Source organism: Chionomys nivalis, chromosome 25 (genome assembly GCF_950005125.1).
Source record: "Chionomys nivalis chromosome 25, mChiNiv1.1, whole genome shotgun sequence".
Taxonomy (NCBI): domain Eukaryota; kingdom Metazoa; phylum Chordata; class Mammalia; order Rodentia; family Cricetidae; genus Chionomys; species Chionomys nivalis.
The window spans coordinates 14,132,130-14,154,808 of NC_080110.1; the positions used below are offsets into that span (position 1 = coordinate 14,132,130).

Consider the following 22,679-nt stretch of genomic DNA (forward strand, 5'->3'; position numbering starts at 1 on the left):
TTCCCTTTTCTGAATGTTGAAATGAGAAACATAGTCATGATTGAGAATCCTTCATATTTGAAGCTCTAAATTGTGCCTTCCTTTCCTTTATGTCCACTTCTGAGGGGGCTGTGTAGATAGCTTTCCTCGCTTCTCAGAGAAGTCTGGGACCCCAAGCAGGTTGGTATGATTAGAGAATTTGGCAACCCTTCTAAACTTTAAATTATTCTATGCCGCGGTGAGGTATCATCATTAGCTTGTACTGCCTAGACTAAATCAATCTTGCCCAGACGAAGGGCAAGAAGAAGAAGAGTCCTTGCAGGCTAACCCTGGCACATTCGTTGTGGTGGGAAGAATGTGAGCCCGTACTATGTTTTTGTGTGCCCTTTGTACTCTGCCAGCTCTGTCCTTACAGTAAGTGAGAATTGCCCAGTGCCCACAGGCCTAAAGTATGTTTGCTCGGGTGAGATTCTCTTGCCCCATGAGCGCATGATTTATGGCTTTACATTTTATTTTTTTAAATTTCTTCTTGGACGTTTTGTACTGCCTCTATGGTCCCCATGGCTTTTATTTGAAACCCTTCTGGCATGTTTACTTAGCATAATAGGTTCATCTATTTACAGAACGTTTTGCTCTGTTTTTGAAAAATGTTGCAAGGCCTGTTTTAAATGACAAGCACACACCTATCTAAGGAAAGAGTCAAGGATCTGGGGGAAAGGATAGACTTGAAAAATTCTATGGATTGTTAGGATGCAGCGTTGAATGTCACTGCTCATGTAGGAAGGCATCCAAATATTGAAATAGTTCAAATAGATCCATCCCATCTGTTCTCCTGACTCTTCATTTGTGGTACTTTTCCCTTCATTTGGGGGAACTTAGTTAAATGTAAACTTTTAACTCTTTTTTAACTGTTCTGTTTAATCTTTACATATCTTCTAAATTGTGATTTGTCTTTCTCAAAAGGTTTTTTGTGATAGATTGATATTCATAATTGATAAATCTTTTCCAGTAGCCTGAGGTAAATGTTTTAGCTGTCCTCTGTGAATTGCCAGGGTAAGACAATGAATTCTGTTTTCTGTACCACCTTTTCTCATGGAACCTACCAATCACATTTAGAAGCGCAGTTACTATAACAACTGAAATCATCATAAGGTATATGTATCTTATTCTGTTTCTGTTGCTAAGAGCATAGTATCTCAGACTTGGTAAGCTATGGAGACTTTTAATTTGGCTCACAGTTCTGGTTAAGTCAAGGATGGTATCTGGTGGTCTGTGTAGCGGAGTCCTAAGACAGGGCAGTGCACCATAAAGTGAGACAGAAGGCAAAGATAAGACCCAGTCAAACTGGCTTTTAGGGCAGGTAAACTCTTGCGGTAGCCCATTAATCTGTACATTATATTAAGAGAACAAACCACATTCCTAAGGACAGAATCCTAGCTCCCTCTTCAAAGCCTCACATACTCTCAACACCATTCACAGTTAAATTTCAGCAAGACGGACTGCTGAGTTAGCTTAGGGAGCAAAGATGTTTGCCTGAGGGTCCCAAGTTGAATCCCAGGGACTTTCACAAGAAAGCAGAGAGAACTGGCTCCCACAAGTTGTCTTCTGATGTCCACACGTGCACACGCATGTGTGGAGGCAGGGGCATGAGGGGAGTATGAATCAGTGTAAAAATGATAAAAAAAAATAATTCCATCATTAATTTTTGTAGGAGCAAACTATATTCAAACCATGGCATTGTGAGATAGATTTTAAAAAATGAGCTTAGGCAGGGTTGTAGCTCAGTGAGTAAGTTACTGACCAACATGGATAAGGCCTTGGATTTGATTCTTCGTATCATATGCACAGAAAAAAAAATAATGTGTTCTATTTGAAAGGAAACAAAGGTTATCAGCTTTCATTTAAGTGTTCTGAACTAATGAGAGGTGGCATAGGAAGTTTTCTGAAGTCATTATTTCAATTTTTAAAATGGCAATGGAAATCGCCCAGATACCCAGACAGGCGGTGGTGGCAGGCGCCCTTTAATACCAGCACTCAGGAGGCAAAGGCAGGTGGATTCCTGTGAGTTTGAAGCCAGCCTGGTTTTACAAGAGCTAGTTCCAGGACAGCTAGGATTGTTACACAAGAAAAAAAGAAATCACCCAGATACCCTTAAACAATCAATGTTAATTAGAGTTTTAGGCGTTACTCATGGGGAAAAATTGTCCAAAGTCACTAAGTATTTTCCTGGAGTATACTGGAAACTAAAAGCCACGTTAGAGAAAGCTGGCCAAGACCCAACTGACATGGATGCCGTAAGCCTTCTCTGCTCTGCCATGATTTTTAAATGACTGTTCCTAATGAGACCAAAAGATCACGACCTTCTTTCCCATAAAGGTTAGAAAAGGAAAACATTTCACAGATGGTGCCAAGGAAACCATGAGTCACCACTGTGGACTTGAGACCCTGAGACCCTGAGGGTCTTGTCACAGATGTCCAAGCTCCCTTTGATCACATGACTTTTCGGGATCCAAATGACATTTGAGTCATGAAAGCCAGACATTTTAGAGCAGTGACCCAGAGATGGAGTTAAGTGTCCTGACTTTGTGTTCTCTTCTCTTGAGCCCAAATACCTGCAGGGGCTGGTGAGCAGCCAGTGCCAGCTTGCTTTGCCAAGATGTTTTCTTGGCAAAGTTTTGAGACTTTCTGAAAACTGTTCTCCTTTGCTGGTTTTTTCCAGCGTCGCTGAGTATGGTTAGTCCTCAGATATCCAAGGAAGTCTGCAGACAGGTCCTTGGAGTAAATTTAGTGCTTCGTGTGGTCCTTACCACCACCACTGTGTTCCCTCTGGAGAGCTCAGACTGGGCCCCTGCTTTTCTTTTCCTCTCTCTCTCCTTTCCACCTTTCTCTTTTTCTCCTTTTATCTTTCTATCTTTTGCCCTTCTGGGACACTTCATGTAGCCCAGACTGGCTTGAATTCACCTTCCCTCCATGTAATCTATATCTAACGTTGACTTTGACCTCTCGATCCTCCTGCCCTCACCTCCAGAGTGCTAGGGTTACAGCTGTGCACACCAACACCCAGCTTTAGTTCACGCTTTTCTAGAGAGTTCCGTTTTCTGTGTAAATGTGGAACACCTGTGGCACTAGCCTGCGACTCTGACTCCTCCATCCTCCCATCGTTCTTCTAGGCCGTTGATCCTGAATTTACTGCCTTTTTCCTTCCCTGCTTGCCAGAAAGTTAAACCAGACTTAATCTTAGTAATTAGCCATTTAATCCTCTTTCACAAGGTAGAAAGTCCGCGGAGATAATGGAGATAGTGAGATGTGCCCACGGCCACTGTTCCCCTTGAGTGGTGCTGCCTCCCACAGGAATCTGTGTGCCCAGCGTTCAGACGTCCCTCCAATGTGTCCTAATTCCATGTCTCTTTTCTATCTCGTCTCTCAAACATACCACAAACTCTCCATTCCTTCCCTTACATATGATGCTTTTGTATTCAGCAGGCCCCCACTTTTCTCACTCTTTCATACACCATGTCCAAGCCCTCCCTTCTCTTCCTCCCTCCCTCCTTTCTTTCCTGCACTTCCTTTCTTCTACTGAAGATTTTAGAGACAGGGTTGCTGTGTACCCTAAAGGACTTTATACTTGCTATGTATCTCGAGGGTCTCGAACTCATGACTGTCCCTCTGTTTCAGCTTCCAGAGGGCTGAGAATCAAGGCATACATCACATGCCCAGCTAGCTCTTAGTATGAGTTATTTAATCCTTATAAATCTTTTAGTCACAATCTAGTTTAATTTCCACTTGTGCATATGAAAATGAAAGCTGAAGCCATTCGAGTCATTTCCCAGACCTGAATTAGCAGGTGGCAGACTACCATCCAACGTAAACGGCTGTCTTCAGAACCTGTACCGTTGGCCCCAACTTCAAGTTCCGCACCTTTAAGCAGCAGCTGTCTCTCAGGTCCAAAACTCTCTCGTCTTTATAAAACTTTCCCCAGTGATCAATAAACATATCACAGATGTAGAATTTATATCTCCAGATGATTCATGTTTTCTCAGTCCTATTCAACGTTCTGCAGATGTGGAGAAGTATTGTCATGATTTATGAAGTGATACAATACATTATAAATGTCTACAGCTCAGTTTTTCAAATTCTCTTCCAAAGGTAATAGGGGAAGCCAGGCTCTATCAAGAGCCAACACCGTGGCTTGGTGTGCAGACACCAGCAAAGCCCGTCAGCGTTTCTCCCTTGCTGCAGGTCCCCCTGTTGCCTCTGACCTAGGAGGTGCCACTTAACCCCATACTTAACTTCCGTACCCCCATACTTCCCTCCTCATCCTCATTTGTGAAATTGGCTTAATAAGGCATGCCTCACGGGGTTACACTGGTGAGTGTATGAAAACCTACTGTGAATTGTAAAACCACATTCAAATACACTCTCTTCTTTTGGTCCTTCAAATATTGGTGAAGTAGCTCAGTGTGAGCTGCATCCTCCCCTGACACTGTGGAGATGCTGGTGTCCTGGTTAGAGAACTTACTGCGAGCTTTCGTTGGCATCTTTAATTTTTATGTGTTAATTTCTCATAAAATGAGAATCGGCCAGCATCTCCCTTATCTCTATCCTTTTGCTATACCCCTGACCCTAAGGTTTTTAAATGCTAATTCTAAACTTCCACTTTAGAAAGTAATATAAACTCTTCAGCAACCTGTGTTGAGAATACTTACTGCTTCTTGGTGTATGGAATGGCTTTAATCTACATGGTTAGTCCATCATGAACACAAACAACTTCTCACTCTCGTGCCTGTTAAGGTAAACACTGTGCCTTTGTTGGTGCACTTGTGTAAAATGACTAGGTTGGTTTGCTTTTCGAAGTAGAGGGTAAAGATGTACAAGGCAAAAGAAGTAACAGAAGCATGGTCAGAAAACTGATTAAGAAGAAGAAAGTTAAAATATCGAGTGTAAGAGTTAACTCCTAAAATAAACAAAACACCACCACCTTCTACAGGCGCCCAGGTCTGTTTCCAGCTGACAGTGAGAATATCACGTGATACAGATAATGGTGGAGATTCACAAGGAGAATTTCATTTGCTGTCTGGCCACGAATACTAGGATTACAGGCATGTGTCACATGCTAGGCAAGTAGTGGTATTTTACATGTAGATTGCTGGGTCCAGTCTGTTCTAATGCACAAGGGGCCAAATTGGATAAACCTGTGCTGCTGAGCTGTGCAGCAATTCACCTTATTCACATTATTAGGGAAACCTGGATTCTAGGCCACAAGCAGTACCCGAGAGGCAAGTGACTTCAGCCAAGTGATTTGGTCTCTGGGTCTCCATTTCTTCACTTGCTAAATAGAGATACCATGGTCGGGAGACAATATTGCCCTTGCATGCTTAAGAGTGCAGTGCCTAGGATAGCGGAAGTATTTGAAAACGATGAGACTCCTTTGCTGTTAATCATTGCAGATGTTACAGAAAGCTCAGTTGTTAAATTTGTGCACAGAGGATGAAATGGGTAGGTGGTGGAATAATACCTACTGTGGTGCTACGTCCGTTTTGCTCTCGTCACGTGTATTTGAAGAAGCAGCACATGTCCTAAGTCATAGAAAACATGCCGGAGACAACCGCCCCTGTAAATACACGTGAGATCCCAGCTTTCTAGATGAACAGCGAAGACAGCAACCACAGGATAAAGATGTCAGATGCCTTTGAAACCGTTTCCCTCGCTAGTTCTCAGGAAAGGACATGGGTTGCTATTTTACAGTCTGTTTGGCATATTCACTTAGCTATAACTGGTTCTCTGTTTTATAAATGAGGAAAATAGCTCCATTCTGAATTCCCTAGGGTGAGCGCTCAGCCCATTGCTGGTTGACTGATGCCAGGCTTATTGCTTTAAGAGTGTTAGATGCTTTTCCGAACCTTTAGACGTTAGGCAGGTTGGTGATGCACATCAAGTGTCCAACCCAAAGTACCCGAACAGAGTCCTGTCACAAAACCAGACCTTTCTAAGTTAAAATCTAAAGTGTCCATCCTGGCTTTTCCTAGGATCAACATAGAACTATAGTGCTCCCTATTGAGAGTTTGTCAGCATCCCCATGGGACTTGTTAGATAAAATGATGCAGCGCTTCTGATGAGGCATGAGAACTTGAGTGTCTAGCAGTTTCCTTCTTCAGCCCGCCCTGGCGCTTTGAGAATTACTGACGAGAAAGGCATAATGACCTTACGTAGAACCAAATTGGAAAATTGTCCTAAGGGGGAATTCCAGTGCTACTTTTGGAAATGAAGATGCGTGATACGTTTTCCAAAACTCAGTAGAATTAACAAAGCAGTGGTTGTAGGTTCTCCTCTGAGAGCCATGCCTTAGCTAGCTGTGGGTAACTGGCTAGGTTTCCGGTACCAGGTATGGTGTATACTTAACCAGCCACGAGCAGATTGAGAATTCAGAAGTCTTGTCTTATCACTAGGTTTTGGATGACAAAGGGGCGGGGTGGGTGGGTGGAATGTATACATTTTCTAAAGGAATTCTTTTGTACTTACTCACTTATCTGTTGGTCTCTGTAGGTGGCAAATCTTCCAAATGACTATATGATAACCCTCAACTATGTCACCGGAATGGATGTCTTGGTATGTAATCTGTACATTTCTGAGTTGTATTTTAGTAGCTAATGGGGGAAATGGGTCATTCACACTAAAGAAATCCTCTGCTCTTTGTCTTGATTTGAAGATGATATCTGTAGATTTTGCCTTTATCAATTTTTAAAAAACTTTTTCACTCAAGCCATTGATTAACAGTGATCATTTCAGCTTGTGTTTTAGGCCTTTAAACTAAAAGGAAGCAGACGGTTTTTATTAAACTGAGCAACTGATGTCTCCTTTTCCCCTGGACATCTCTCAAAGGAGCTTGAGAGTGTAGTTAATGCTACACTCAATGAATGTAAAGTACATGTTAATTAATTTTAATTCCTTGATGATGTCATATACATACATACATACACACACACACACACACATATATATATATATACATACTCATTCCTATTTTGTTAAGAGCATGGAATATTTTATATCTGAACTTATTAGCCATGCTAATAAAAGTATGAATAAAAGTATGTGGTTATAATGAAAAGATCTCCTCTATCCCTAAAACACTATTGCGTAGCGTCAGAATTTGTGAATATGAAATAAATATAGCATGTATAGCCTCCCCCTGGAGCTTATCAACCCCTGGCATTGCACAGTCTCTGCTTTTAGATCTTCCCCCCATGACCTCATACATGCGTCCCCGTTTCCATGACTCCCCTAACTGTCTCTCAGTGATAAAAGTTATTCTGAGCTAGAATTTTCTGTCTTGATGTAAGTTCTTGGTTGTTCGGCTGTTGGCGAACCCCACTAGAGCTATATAGACCAACAAGATGCACAGTAATCCTGCGTGAAGGCTGCCATCTTGTGTGTTCCGACTTGCCACGCAGCCTCCTGTTTTCAGCATACACGCTGTGCATCCGTATTGAGTCCCTGTCGCAACTGCAATCCTGAAGCAAATTTAAAGCCACCTGGGCCGGTCTCACCTTTGCGATTCCCATAGTTCCCTGCCCCAGAGACTCACCGCCTTTTGATTATGCACGTGTTGTTTCTGGGTTTTGTGGATCGGTCAGCCATCATGATGACCAATGTAAGCATATTGCTATGTTCTTTAAAATGCCTTTCAAATACTGCCCACGAGACTTGTCCGTGGCCATACTTCTTTTTACTGGGTGAGCGTTTTAGCATGAACTGCTGAAAGTTCTTTAGAACTCTATGGAACATGGGTCTTCATGCTGGGCCAGCTGTCCGTGAGCCTAGCCACTGGCTCAATTCAGGTGGCGGCATTCTCTGCAAATAGAAAGTCATAGCAGCTTGAAAATCGGTCAATGCAGACATCTGATCACATTGTCAGCAAGGGCTTGGTGAAGATGAAGATCACAACTGGATCTGTGCTTACAAGGTTAAAAACTCTGGCCTTGGGATTCAAGTACTTGCCTAGCATATGTAAGGTCCCACTGGCAGCAACGCGAAGAGTAAATAATGAAAATGTCTTAATAAAAATTGAGAGAAGAGAAAGTACATAGTCTGTGTGTGACATTTCTTTTCTATCTGTGAAAAGATGGATGTCACTCCCCGCTTCCCCCAATAAAGGTGAGAGAAAATCTGTGTATTAATTAGTTAGATGTTGTCGTTCAGTTTTACAAAAGACTCAAGGAGGTTTACAGCCCAGACTTATTTTGACCGGGGTTCTGCAACTTGAACGTGACAGACCTAAGAAGCACACCCTAACCTCACCCCATTCCACCCATCTGACTCTTAACCCTGGGTTACTGAAAATGGTGATGTGGATTATTACAGTGGTGAGCCAAATGTTGGAAGTTTCTAGGTAATAAAGACTCCTTCCCGCTCTTGACTGCACCCCCCACCCCCTTGAGCTCCAAGCAACCCTGCTGTTCTTTGCAAAAGCAAGCCTTGGGGGGGGGGGGAATAACTGAATAGACGGATTTTGTGCTGGTCTAATCATAGATGGTGCTAAATCATGCATTGCAGTATGGGCTGGCGATAGCCAGGACCAGGCTTGTAAAAATAAAACCGACTGATTGCCACATATTTGGTGCGTGTTTCTGCGATTGAGAGAAGCCTGCTATTATTTGGTCTTGGCATGCTATCGTGGAACTACTGAGAAACATTGTTCTTGGCCACTGCAGCTGGCAGGAAAATCAAGCTTGTGTGGAGGGCTCAGCCCAGAAACTGGGGTCTTACCCTTTACCTTCATTTTAAAGTGTTCATCTCTGCCAAGATAGAGGCCTTTCCCAGTTGAGTGGCCCGCGGCGGTGATTTGTTGGTGGTCAGAACCCCAGCTGCCTAATCTTTTGTCTTTAAACAAAGGAGGGTGGAGTGGGTCTTGACGCCAGAAAGGTTCCCTGGGGCCTAAAGCAATAAAAGTCAGCCTTGGGCACTGGGCAGTTTACAGTTTATTTTTCACTTTCATTGTAAAAACCAGCTAAGTACTACAAAGGAAAGTCTGCTTTCCTCACTCAAGGTCCTGGCAGATTCCCTCTCTGAAATAGCAGGTTGTGGTCATCCAGTTAGTATTTGAATCTACTGAGCAACCCCAATTCAAATCCTCACAGCCGGAATACCGCCAGATGATGGGTAGGATGTTTCCTTCAACTTCTTAGACTTAGAAATACCAGAATGATAGGGGAACCCACAGAGACAGATGATGGGAGCTCATGGACGCGGGAACAACAGTCAGCGAGCCTGCGTGGGAACGACCTATGTTCTCTGCATGTGTGTGGCAATTGTGTAGCCTGGTCTCTTAGGAAGGCTTCTAACAGTGACAGCAGAACCTCTCCCTGGTGCTTAGCTGGCTTTTGGTAACCTGTTCCTCATGCTGGATTACCTGGGCCTGCCTGGACTCAAGGGGAGAACTCGGTCCTGCCTCAACTTGATGTGTCTTGCTTTGTGCAAGCCCATGGGAGGCCTGTCCCTTTCTCCATGGAGATGGAGGAGAAGCGGATGGGGGAGAGGGGTAGATGGGAAACGGGAGGGAAAAAAAGAAATGGGGAGAGGGGAAACTGGTTGGTATGTAAAATAAATTTTAAAAAAAATGTTATTTAAAAAAAAAATTCCTGAAATACCCGAATGAACGTTGCTGGGTCCTTCATTCACCCTGCGGTTACCATAGAAAGAATGGACGTGGGGTTGCTGAAGGTCACTACACAGCTGTGTTTGCTCTGGTGTGTCTCAGCCCATACACCAGGAGCTGCTGGGGTAAATTCCTCATCGTTTTTAAATTAGGGTAAATTATATTTAGACAGTCGCAGGTTTTTTTTTTTTTTTTTTTTTTTTTTTTTTTTTTTTTTTTTTTTACTTTTTATTTGGAAATGCCCTTAGCTGTACAGAATAATTGCAAGAATATTCAAAGAACAATATATGCCCTAGTTCAGGTTCAACTGTTTTTCTCCCAATATCCATTTGCTTTAGAAAAGCTGTCTTTTTCTATATAAATATATATTATTTTTTCCAAATGCATTGTGTCCACCATGGCCATCTAAATACTTTAGTATATCTTTCTTAAGGAGAGAATAATTTCTTACTTATCAGCAAGATACTTTCAACTCTAGTAAATTTAGCTACAGTCGTTATATGTTAACGCATTGGCAGACTTCAGTTTCATCCTTCTGTGTTTTCATTTCTCTGACTCTGGTAAAGGTCCATCCTGTGATTATGATTTACAATTTAATCTTTCAAGATTTATTTTTAGTGTTTTAAATTGTGTGTGTGTGTGCGTGTGTGAGCATACATACACACAAACACACACACGTGCATGTTCCTAAGGACAGGTACCCATGGAGACTAGCGGTATTGCTGGACATGGGTGCTGAGAATTGAACTTGAGGCATGGGATAGAAGAACAACTCTTAACTGCTGAGCTGCTGTGTCTCCAATAGCATGCTTTTAATAACAAGAATAGTGATTTCCCCACAGATACTGTAGTCCCGTTAATTTATCTGGCTATGGGCACTTTGAAGAAGTAATTTAGTTCAGATTGTGAGATGAGATTAGCCTGGAAGAGGTAGTTAGGTTAAGATTTTATTATCAAGTGGGCCCAGCCAATGCCCTTGCATCCTTATCAAGGAATCTGCAGTGTCTGAGATTGAGAGGGAAATTTGCAAATGTTCTTGTGCTGGCTTTAAAGATGAAAGCGGTGGCTCCGGTAACACTGGCTGGCTGGTGGCCTGTAGGAACTGGAAAGGGCAGGGCAAAGTCCTCCCTGAGTACCTGTGAGTGACTTAACTTTAGCTCAGTAAGATTTCTCCTGAATGTCTGGCCTCCAGAACTGTTGAATAAACTCCATCTTGTCTACCAGCTCTGTGATAATTTGTTCTAGCTACAAGAGAAATCAGCAGATCGTAGCATGAAGTCCCCTTCAGAAGTCCCTGTTCAGCCTTTCTTTGTGTTTATGGTAAAGTGTTCCCTTTCAAGTGTGATTGATAGTTCCTACCAATTCTGTCGAATTAATGCAGTCTAAGCCAGGGTGTCTCTTGCTGGCACTTGCTCAGATTGTCCCTCCCAGAGGCTGCAGTGTTTGTATGCCATCTCCCACAAGGTAACTTGTTTCTCTCACCTAGTGAAGATGTTCAGCCGATTCCTGTGCATTTACTCACTAACAGCCTTGGAGACACCTTAAGCCCGCGTGAACACCCTGCTCCTTATCAAAGTTTATAACTATTGACCTTTATTGCCCGAGCTAATCTCTACCGTTACATCTTTTTCAGTTTTGGTTTGCTTGTTTTGGTGCTTGAGAGCAGACCCAGGACTGTGGTTATGCCGGGCACACTGAGTCACTGGCCCAGTTCTTAAAGGAACAGCTGAGAGGGAAATGATTGACCCAGGACCTCTATTATTATGGGGACAGTACACCGCCTAGCTGTCTTTATCTGTAGCTTTCATCTGTGTCTTCCTCCATAACTTTCCTTGGGCACATGCAGGTTCACTCTGAGGCTCTTTTGCGGTCTCCGTTCTTTCCTCCTTCACCATTCCAGGACTTCTTATTGTGTCCCTCCGTTCCTGGTTTGACAGGGCGACGTAAAAATGATTGTACAATTGTGGTTCTATCCCTCCTTCATATGTACTGACTGGCTTCCCTTTCATCTTCTGAAACAGGAAAAGGCATTATTCCAACCAGGGCTCTAAATACAGTTTCCTGATGGGTTACAGGGCTATTTGATTGACGGTTTTCCCCTAGCCCACAAACATTGCAAACATGAAGGAAGCCTATGCAAACACATTGTTTTCATTTGTTGTGCTGATCTTCACCTGCAGTGGCTTCTGGGGTGATGAGCATTTACTAAATATTTGATGGAAGGATACGATGAAAGGAAGCAGAAGCATTCCCCGACACGTAATCAATCACTTGCGATCCTTAAGGTCCCAGGTGATGTAGTATCTGAACCTCCGCAATGCTCCTATCTAAAATCTTTAAATTTGTGCACATCCCATGAGGTCTTGGTTGTAAGAGTTTTTAGTTGTGCATATGAGCCTCCAAATCTGTTTGTATGGAATCATTTCTGCTCAAGAACCATCTCATTCTCGTTTTCAGAAGGCTGAGCTGAGAGCCAAACCCCTAAGCTTGCTGTTTATAATCCATAATCTCCACAATCTTGCCTCGCTCTGGTATTACCCATGCTTCCTCCGCACCAACTCTCCACCCCAGCCTGAGGTTTCACTGCCCCCTGAAGTCCTACCTGTTCTCCACTCCTGTGCTATGCTGATTGCTGCTTCCCCTTTCCAGAGATCTCCTTTCCTCTGCCCACTTACCCTACCATGGAATGGTGGCTATTTGGGAATTTACCATATGGTAGCTAATGGCTCTTTTAAAAGTAGGTTAAGGTCTTTCTCTTTCCTTTTTAATATGGGACCCTAGGAAATTGATACTGAAGACACAGTGGCCAGCAGCACTAACACCATGTACGCGCTGAAGGAATGTTGTCTTTTAGCTCATTATCTCTTGATTTCTGTGGAATTCCCAAGAAGGTATTCATTGTGGGTATAATATCATAATTCTTAGAAGGCAACTGAAGTATGTGGGGTTATGTGCTCATCTCAATGTGTTGTGATGTGTGGCATGCACATAATAATTGTCACCATCATCGTTGTCATTATTATTATCATTATGATGACAATAACTTGGTGGGTCTCAAGCTTGAAGTCCTCCTGCCTCAGCCTCCCAAGGGCTGGCTGGTATACACGGGTGTGCTACCATGCCCAGATGTTATGACTCTGTTGTTGACCCCTTTGTTTATTCTGTCTTAACTACAGAAAGAGCAGGGGTGGCCTCTTCACCGTGTTGTATTCTTTTCCATTCTTTAGATATAGTACTTCTTCTTTCCATTCCCTAGATATAGTACATCCCTGCATACAGTACTTACTCAGAAACCACTTACCAGACAACGTTTAATTTAATTGTAGTGAAAATGCCAGATTTCTGTGTATTGAAGAAACCTATCTTACTACACTGATAAGGATGCCCATGGTCCTTTTTTTAAGAATAGGGAACTCAAACTTAACCAGGAAAAGAAAGGGGGAAAAAAAGAAGAGGAAGGGAAAGGAAAGGAGAAAGGAAGGGAAGGTAGGTTGGAGGATGAGAAAAAACAGCTCACCGCCAAGGGCCTGGGTGTGTGCGGTCTCATGGGGGCTGTGGTTGCAAGGCTACCAGGTTTTCCCTTCCTTGTGTCTGATTCTCTGTAGATTTTCCTTGAGTCTGTGCAGAGTGCTTCTTCCTTGTTCCACAGCTGTCTGAGTCCCCAAATTGACACATTAGAGTTTAGCCCAACTCAAAGACTATTAATTATAGCCCTGATCACCACTACTATTGTGGCAGAGATTTTTCTTATGGGCTTATCTGAATCGGGTGTCCACTGTCATCATAAGACATGTCCCTGTCCATATGGATTTAGACGGTCCACCCCTATGATATGATACTTACTTTAGAAATTAAATTCAGCTAAGTAGATAAGCGGGCTTATCTCCATGTACTTTAACCTTCCATTTAGGAAGAAAGTATTACTTTAAACTTTTTATATTTTATTTTATTGAGAAGTTCTTCTGTAGCCTAGGATGACCTCAAACTCACTGTGGAGCCAGGAATGACCTTAAATTCCATATCTTCCTACTTCATCATCTTGAAATAGTGGGGTTATAGTCCCATGCCTCCAATACCTGCCTTAAGAAAGTATTTCTTAAAAATGAAAGAAAAAGGAAAATGGATAAGCTGTTTAGAACATGTAACCAAATTACTATCTGACAGGAAAGAAAGAGCCACATGTAACCCTCACTTCTTGTGTAGCCACATTAAAAAAAAAAGGTTTAAAAGAACAGATACAATTGAATGTAATAAATTATATTTAGCTTGCAATATTCAAAATGCAATCATTTACTTTAATGTAAAATTATCAGTAAAATAGTGTACCTTCCTTTCATTATTGAAAATTCTCTGCACATTTCATACCTACAACAAATTCCACTTCAGACACTAAATGTTCACTGTGCATGTTCTTACAAGTAACCACAGATGGGGATTGACTCCAGCAGTTGCCAGGACAAATGAAACAGATCCTTTTATTTCACAGAGGGAGGGAGGGAAGCCCTAAATGAATTGTCTTGCCTAGAATTCCAAGTGAGGTGACTCTACCTAAGAATTGAGTTCGTGACCTTAGGGCTCTGCTACCTCCTGAGATGTGTTCCCACTTTGCTATTTTGGGTCTGGCTCAGGAGCCATTTCTAGTCCTGTCCCAAGAAATAGCATGTGTTTATATTGCTTGTTTGAATACCATCTTGGTCAGACTTGTATTGTCCATCTCTTTAATTCTAAAGAGAAAATGCAAACTTAATGGATAAGCGCTGAAGATCCAGACAAATTGTTCAGGGGAGGACTCACAGAGTTATTCCCAAACCCAGATCATCCAAAAGGAGTTAGGGTTTGGGGAAGGCTCTACTAACCATGGAAAGACATAATCTTTTACAGCGTGCTATTTTAGGGAAACATTCGATTTGCCCACCCATGGAATCATATTCCTGTTGCCAAGAATTAGAAGCTGGGTGTGTACTTCTTGTGAATACCATTCAAAGTTTACTACCTAGGGCTTTTCTCCTTCAGAATCTGATTGATAGTACTATACCAAAGTTCAGCTCACTAAGAAAGTACATAGCTACCAAGTATACCAAGTTTGCTTTGCTTACTGTGAAACCCTTTTATTTTATTTTTTAATGGTTTTTCAAGACAGGGTTTCTCTGTAACTTTGGAGCCTGTCCTGGACCTAGCTCTTGTGGACCAGGCTGGCCTCGAACTCACAGAGATCTACCTGCCTCTGCCTTCCAAGTGCTGGGATTAAAGGCATGCACCACCACCACCCAGCTGAAACCCTTGAATCTTATGTTGGGCACAAAGAGACTGTGCTTCTCCAACTGATGGAGAATAACGTGTCAGATTCTGAGGGGACAAAATATCCAGATTTAGCAAGCCCCAAGGTATTTCTACCACATTTTCATCATGGATGGCTCAAATTGACTGACTGATGCCACAGAGCGGCTTCATCACACAGCTTACGGAACCCACGCATTTTCTTTTCAACATTCGCCTGATTTTAGGGCTGCGTGGGTGTTTTCATCATTGCCAATGCCAAGCATTCAGTTCCCACTCATGTTTAGAATATTGACAATTATATTTGCCTTTCATTGTATCTTTCATTTAGTCGTGTGGTGAAATCATGTTATCTGATGCCCGTGGTCCACTCAGATCCCTAGGAAAATTCGTAGCTAAATCAGTAGTGGTGGTGATCTGCTCCTGGTCCAAAGATGGTAGTTTAAAGGTCATGGAGTCAATTAGCATTTTCGATTAATATGGGTACAAATATGTAGGAGTAACACATGATGCTCCAGGAGCCTCAGAAAGACCCACTAATTAACCTCCTACCATCTCTCAAACGAAATACTTAGAGAATGGAAATCGGAAGGTGAGATTATATACAGTATGGAGGCAAGGAAAAACACAGGCCAGTTTTCCTATTGAAAGCAGTTTCATTTCTTCTTTTGAAAGATATATGTATGGATTAGAAAAAAAGACAAAAAACAAACCCAGTCAAGTCTAATGATGTGTCCTTCAGCTATGTGAAGGCCGTGTGTTTTCTATAACATCTTGCATTACTGTTAACTTTCCTCACCCTTCACATTCTTTGAGCCAGCGAGAACAGTCTGTCTTCTAATAATGGCTGTGAGTTAATATTTACTTTTAAGCATTAAAGTTTTAAATGGCCCCGGAAAGATAAGAAGTTGCCTTAGTGCCATTTTCAGGCAAAGGAGAAAGGATTCTGTTTGTGAATTTGACAACACTTAATCAGCTATTTCATAACCATAATCTTGGAACAATGGAACAACAGACTTCTTCTGGCCTCACAAATGAAATGCTTAGTGCACTGTGTTTTGTTCTCCTTGCAAATCATTGACTATATTTAATTAAACAGAAAAAAGAAGAAGGAAAAGAAACTGCTTGATGTTCTAGTCAAAACTGGTCATCCATTGCCCTCCTTTCTCCCCCTCATCCTGTTCCTCCACATTCTGTCTCTCCGCCCCCCAATAATCCCCCCCACCCCTGCCTTCCCAGCAGGAAGGTGGAAAGAGGCTGACAGTGAATATGGATTTGTTTGCTTTGGTTGTCTCTCCAGTAGATCCAAGAGTCTTACAAAGCCCTAGAAGAGGTCATTGGGGCGCCTTGGAACTGGAGCTAGAGATGTATGGGAGCTGTCCTGAGGGTGCTGAGAAGTAAACCCGAGTCTTCTGCTGAAGCAACTCGTGCTCTTAACCAGAGTCAATTCTCTGGCCTCTAATCAATTCCTTTTTTCTATCCATTCATCTATCTTTTTAGTACATAGTTTCTGAGCAACCCCACACGCCCCAGAGTACGCTGCAGTAAAGGCCCCATAGAAAACAATATATTAATTCTAGACCAGAGAGCAGCTGGGCCTGATCACAGCTTCTCCTTGCTATCTAACAACTGGGCAGAACAGGCTCCCTGAGCTGGGCCTGCTGGGCGCCGTGTGCCGCTATCACAGCCTTGAAATTTTAGATAGTTTTTGAGCAAACTGTGGAATGATAGTTTTGAACAAGGAAAACACTTTCACCTTGCGCTCCCTCCCACACACAACACAGTTGGTACTGCCAACGAGGCTGAAGGGCTTCCATTCAGCCCTCAAACCACGTGCCCGCCTGTGTAATCTGTCTGTTCAGAAGCCTTGAAACCTATCAAGACCTTTAGGTTCATTTATTTTAGCCTTGAAGTTCCATCAGAGCTAAGACTCCCCTCCCCAGTAACTGTTGGTAATTCCTACAACACCAACCTGTATCTAATGCTCTTGGGGGGGGGGGGAATCACAGTGAGTAGACCATAAATAATCATCTGTAGAATTTAAGTCCATTCATAGATGAACTTTGTGTGGGTAAAGGGTTAGCTCTTATTGGCTTCATTTTTCTCCCGTGGAAGGGAAAGTCATGGACCATTTCCTCTGATCTCATGCATTCTGGTTTTTTTTTTTTTTTTTTTTTAAATCTGGCTGGAGCAAGACAAGAGTTGACCTGCTGTGTTCTAAGGAAGTCCTTTGTCCTGCAGTCTGTGACTAACTCGGGTGACAGATAGATGTGAAGAGCCCTCTGGCTCCCTTGCCCTTTATTCATGGATGTTTGGTCTTCTCTTTGAATGTCTTCCAGCCCAGTCACTGTTGGTTACGAGATATGGTAATACAGTTGTCACTCAGCTTGACTGACCTTCTGGACAAGTTTTCAAATATTTCCGAAGGCTTGAGCAATTACTCCATCATAGACAAGCTTACGAAGATAGTGGATGACCTTGTGGAATGTATGGAAGAAAATGCACCTAAGGTAACGTGATAGTCATTCGAATTCATTCTTCTTATACAGCTCTTAAGACCTTTCCTCTCCAATGGTATTGGTGGGATGGGAGCCTCCTGATTTGGTGCTATTTTAAATATAAACTTTTATTTTAAAACTAGTCAGAGTCCATAATCTGTAGTTCTACTGCAATGCTGAAATGAATATTCGGGCCTAAATATTGCCACCTAAGGTGAAAAAACAGTATCTTCGCACTGTAATGCTAAAAACAATTTTGCTTTTGCTTTTATTTCCGTCTCATACCTCAGTGGAGTTCATATCACCTTCCCAGTAAGTTCCAAATGTATTTAAACCCAATGTTGCCCTTGGAGAGCTCAGACTACTTGCTCTGTTCTCTGTGATGTAATTAGCTCACACTGACAACAATGGTACACTTCGGTTCCTCCTGTCATTGTAGAATTTTTGGTCCATCTTCAGGGTCTGGACAGGACCCTAGTCTGGCTCCTGCTCCTGTGGGATAGTAATGGACCCCAGGACTTAAGGAATTAACAGTAAGAGTTCAAGTTCTAAGTCTGTCACTGATCAGCCTTGCCTGTCTTAACTTTTTGATACTTTACTTTCTTTATTCCTAAAACAGGGCCCAGGGGCACACTCCCTCTCACAAGTATCAACATAGGGTGTCTCTGATGAGTACTTTAGGGCCACATGCAGAAAAATAAATGTGGACACATTGTGGTATTGTTATTTGTAGTACTATCTCTGTAATAGACTAGGTTTTGGAGGATCTAATTCAGTGGTTCTCAATCTGTGGGTTGCAACCCTTGGGGAGCATCCCCTTTTTACAGGGGTTACATATTAGATATCATACATCTCAGATATTTACGTAACCATTCACAATGGTAGCAAAATTGCAGTTATAAAGAAGCAACACAAATGATTTTATTGCTGGGGCGCACCACAACGTGAAGAACTGTATTAAAGGGTAACAGCTGTAGGGAGGTTGAGAACGAGATCGAACTGGATAGAGGGCTCACCTAGCCAGTTTGGCCTATTGGACTTCTAGAAGTCTAAACACTTTTCTCTTGAAGCCCTGAATGTTCTCATCAAAACTTTAGCTACTCGTAAGATTCAAATCCTACTTAACGCTGTCTCTGCTTGGTGTTCTTGTCATCAATAATCTCTTCATGACAGCTTACTATTTCTCTTGTTTCACTTTCTAATTTCTGAACGTAGACCAAAGCTTGAAATCCACAGTCTTAACATTGCCTTCTCTACGTTCTTCCAATTACTATTGCAGCTAGAGTGTCGTTTCATTTGTAGCAAGTAGGAATCACAAAAGAACGGGTACCTCACAAGATTATCCCAAGGGAAATAGTGTGTATATTGAGGATTAAAAGATGACTTGTGTTTAATGAATGGCAGTGTTGGATAAAGCATCACAAATAACAAAGAATGTGCATTTGCTAACCATGACATTTTTACTGGGGCCCCAGAAATTATAGATGTGTGCTACTGATACTATATAATATTAATTGTTTATGTGTTCCTAACGGAGAGCTATGATTTGAATCTGTAAGCTTTATATAAGCCAACCATACTCTTTCTGTTCTTATCATGTGTTTCTTTCATCCCGTATTGTTTATGTTATAGTATCTTTCATACATATAACAGTTGATTCCATTATTACTGAGCATTCCATTATTACTGAGAATACCACTGTTTAGTAAGCCACACATCCATTGATTGGCACAGGGTGACAAACACTGCTGCTATAGTTTTTCTCTGTCTTATGATATGTGTGCCTGAGAGTTTCAGTAGGGTATTTCCCTGTGAGTGGAATTTCTTGATCGATGTATAAGAATTTTCCGTGGTGCTATGGAGATGGCTCAGCAGTAAAGAGCAAAGGCAAATATAAATTAAATATAATAATATATATAATATTATATAAATGTACTATATATATATAATATAAATCAAATGTAATTAGGCAAAGGCAATAAGCTTTCCACGTTTATTTAGTTTCTAGAACCCATGGCGAGTAACTCACGACTTTCTGTAATTCCAGCTCCAGGGGATGTGATACCCTCTTCTGGACTCCGTGGCCATCTGTACTCATACCTGTACATGCCACCAACTCCCTCAACACATATGTACAAATAATTAAGAAATAAAAAAATTAAAAGAGTTCCCTTCATTTCAAATCCTTTCTATATTTGGACTGCCCAGATGGAAATTCTTGGAACATGTTTTCTGGAGGAGTCTTTTAAAAGCTAACACTCACTGAGTGTGGTGATGCACACCTTCAATCTCAGTACTTGGGGAGGCAGAGGCAGGCAGATCTCGGAGTTCAAGGGCAACCTGGTCTACAAATCTAGTTCCAGGATAGCCATGGCTGTTACACAGAGAAACTCTGTCTCAAAAAACAAAAGCTAACATTCATACTTTAATAAGCATATTTTAAAATTCTTAATTTTGGGGGATCATTTTATTGTCCTTTTGTATTTCTGCCTCCTCTAGTTGCTTTGGTCATGAGTTGAATCTGAGACTGATATGATGTAATCATTATCTTCTATCCAGTTTGAGTTGTGTCTATTAGAACAGCTGTTCAAAACTGTCAGCTTGTAGAATTCAAATAGTTTATCTTTGAGGGCACAGTCAGTAGTCCATTGTCTTGACTTCAGTGAAGACTTCGAGTTCTTTGGAAAATAGAATCTTATTTATTTAGTTTATTTATTTCTTGGTCTAGAATGTAAAAGAATCACCGAAGAGGCAAGAACCCAGGCTCTTCACTCCTGAAGAATTCTTTAGTATTTTCAATAGATCCATTGATGCTTTCAAGGACTTTACGGTGGCAGCTGACACCAGTGATTGTGTGCTTTCATCAACATTAGGTCCCGAGAAAGGTAAGACATTTAATCATTTCTGTTTTAAATGCATGTAGACAGCTGGGACTTCTATTAAGACTCTATTTCTGAATCAGCTGGGTGTATTATGATGGTAAGACCATGTCTGTTTTCCCAATAAAAAAAAAAAAACAAGTATCCATGACCACTAGTGATTATCATCTATTAATTGTTAGAGATATGTCAATTTCTGAGGCAAAAACAATACTCACTATTTTTAAATGGAAGAATTGTGTGAGTTAACAATGCACAATGATGACTCACATTTTTTTTCTTCTTACCTGATATTTGTTAGAGTAAAATTATGTTATTCTTCATTCCCAGTGTCTCTACTGTTCACTTCTTATATCCTTAAAACTTGAATTCTGACCCTCACCAGTTCATTCTAATCCCCATTCTCCCTGAACTGGGTCCCTATGATAGAACTAACATCATTGCTTTCTTTCAAAATGTGACGAATTACCAACGGCTTTTTGTTATTCACATTTCTGAACATGTATATGCATGCCATAAATCATTGTTCTGCAAGATAGCTATAGTGGATTTTCTTGAAAAAACTGAGTAACAGGACTAAGTATGAATAAGTAGGAACTGGATGATCTAGATTTGGGGAGCAGGCCCAGCACGTGCTCTGGTATCGCACTTCACCTTTTGGGGACTCTGTGATTCATATAAATCACCATGGTAACACTGACACGTTATTGCTTTCTATTTAGATTCCAGAGTCAGTGTCACAAAACCATTTATGTTACCCCCTGTTGCAGCCAGCTCCCTTAGGAATGACAGCAGCAGTAGCAGTAATAGTAAGTACACGCACCTGACTTAATGCATGCATGGCTCCAAGTAGCCTCTCTAGGAGTATTGCATGGACTTTAAAGACATTTTATACACTATTGCTAATCATACTGTTCTGTTACTGTTATTCCTTGTATGGTCTTCCTGACAATTAAATATCTGATTGATAGACTTGGATTTCCCTGGAGTTTTAAGGTAATGATGAAGGAATTAGGCCAATAAACTTTCTGCTAAGATTATTTTAAATAAGACATGAAATTAACTGTAGAAATATGATGAAGACTTTTTTTTTTTTTAATAAAATCATTGTAGGCTTAAAATAAACTTTGTGGAGAATGTCCCGGGCCAGAATGGGGTTTTGACATTTAAAGTATTTGTGCTAAGTCTCTCTCTCCACGTACAAGATTATGTTCAGTTTTGTGTCTCTATTTATTACCACATGTTTGGGAAATTGGTGACATTGTCATTTTGCCCAAGAATGTATGTTGGAGGAGAATGTAGTTGTTTCCCTGAAATTTCAGTCCTCTCTACCCAAGAACCCAGGTCCTGGAAGACTGTGTCTTATTTTCAAATCTGTGCAACGAGAATTACAAAGGCTCTTGAATATACTGTGTATATACTTTGGCCTCATTCCTTTACGAATTTATAGTAACTTATGTCATTTTAAAAGAAAAATCTCTGACATTCACGTTTTAGAATCTGGAAACATCTGTACATTTCACAGTATAGACTTTTAATGCATCCGATGGAAAAATGGTGCCAGAGCTCATGGGCTGGCAGTCTACAGTGTTGGATGTTTGCTGGAAGTCTCCCGAAACCTAAATTCTGAACTGCATGCTTAACACATCCAATCTGATGAGTTTTTCATGCGTGTTTCATCTTAGAATCTCCTACACGTCTATTCAAAAAAATCACTTTTAACATCTTAGACCCTCAGTTCCTGTCTCGTTGATATTAATATTTACTGTTTCCATCCTCCTTACTTTGCTTCTAACTTACTCAACCTGTCCCAGATTCTAAAATTGGAAAAATTGCATAGTTGATTTTAAACTAATTTCTTTGCCTTAATAGGTAAAAGTTCCTTTGTATGTACTGGTGTTGCTGATTCCCATACGTTTTTGTATATTGTGTTTCTATGGTTTTTCAAAAGTATGCATACATACATTGGGTTTTTGGAAACAAATTTCTAATGTGTAACCAGGCTTGGTATCTGCCTGTCTCAGTTTCTGAACTGAGTATTCCAGTATGGGTACCACACCCAGCTGCCTCTGCTGTTTCAACTCTTTATATGTAATGTCATTGTTGTGGATAAATTTTCCCTCTGCTTTCTTGCTCTAGTTTTTATTCCCTCTTTTTTCACTCTAGCCCCTTTGTTCTGAGGGATCCATTTTATTTCTATTTGATCTTCAGTATCTTTTTGTGTTATTTATAGTGATTTGGGGAGCTAAAATATACATCTTAACTTGTAATATTTTTTTAGAGTTATTATTGGTGTACTTCAGGAAAAAAAAACATGGACCTTACCTGACCCGATCTATTGTGTTTATAAAATGTCATACCCTGAAGTCAAAAATGCCCATATTCAGAGTT

At 41.2% G+C, this 22,679-nt stretch overlaps 1 protein-coding gene across 3 annotated transcripts in view; it reads left to right on the top strand.

The window, feature by feature from the left end:
• Kitlg (KIT ligand) overlaps positions 1-22,679 on the top strand; it is an 85,737-nt gene that overhangs the window by 44,712 nt on the left and 18,346 nt on the right. For 2 of the 3 annotated variants that reach the window (XM_057758044.1, XM_057758043.1), the window contains exons 3-6: positions 6,523-6,585; positions 17,251-17,421; positions 20,138-20,294; positions 21,011-21,097. In XM_057758044.1, the coding sequence (XP_057614027.1) occupies positions 6,523-6,585; positions 17,251-17,421; positions 20,138-20,294; positions 21,011-21,097 (478 nt within the window). The remainder of the gene's footprint in view (positions 1-6,522; positions 6,586-17,250; positions 17,422-20,137; positions 20,295-21,010; positions 21,098-22,679) is intronic. The other variant, XM_057758045.1, reaches the window with a different exon arrangement.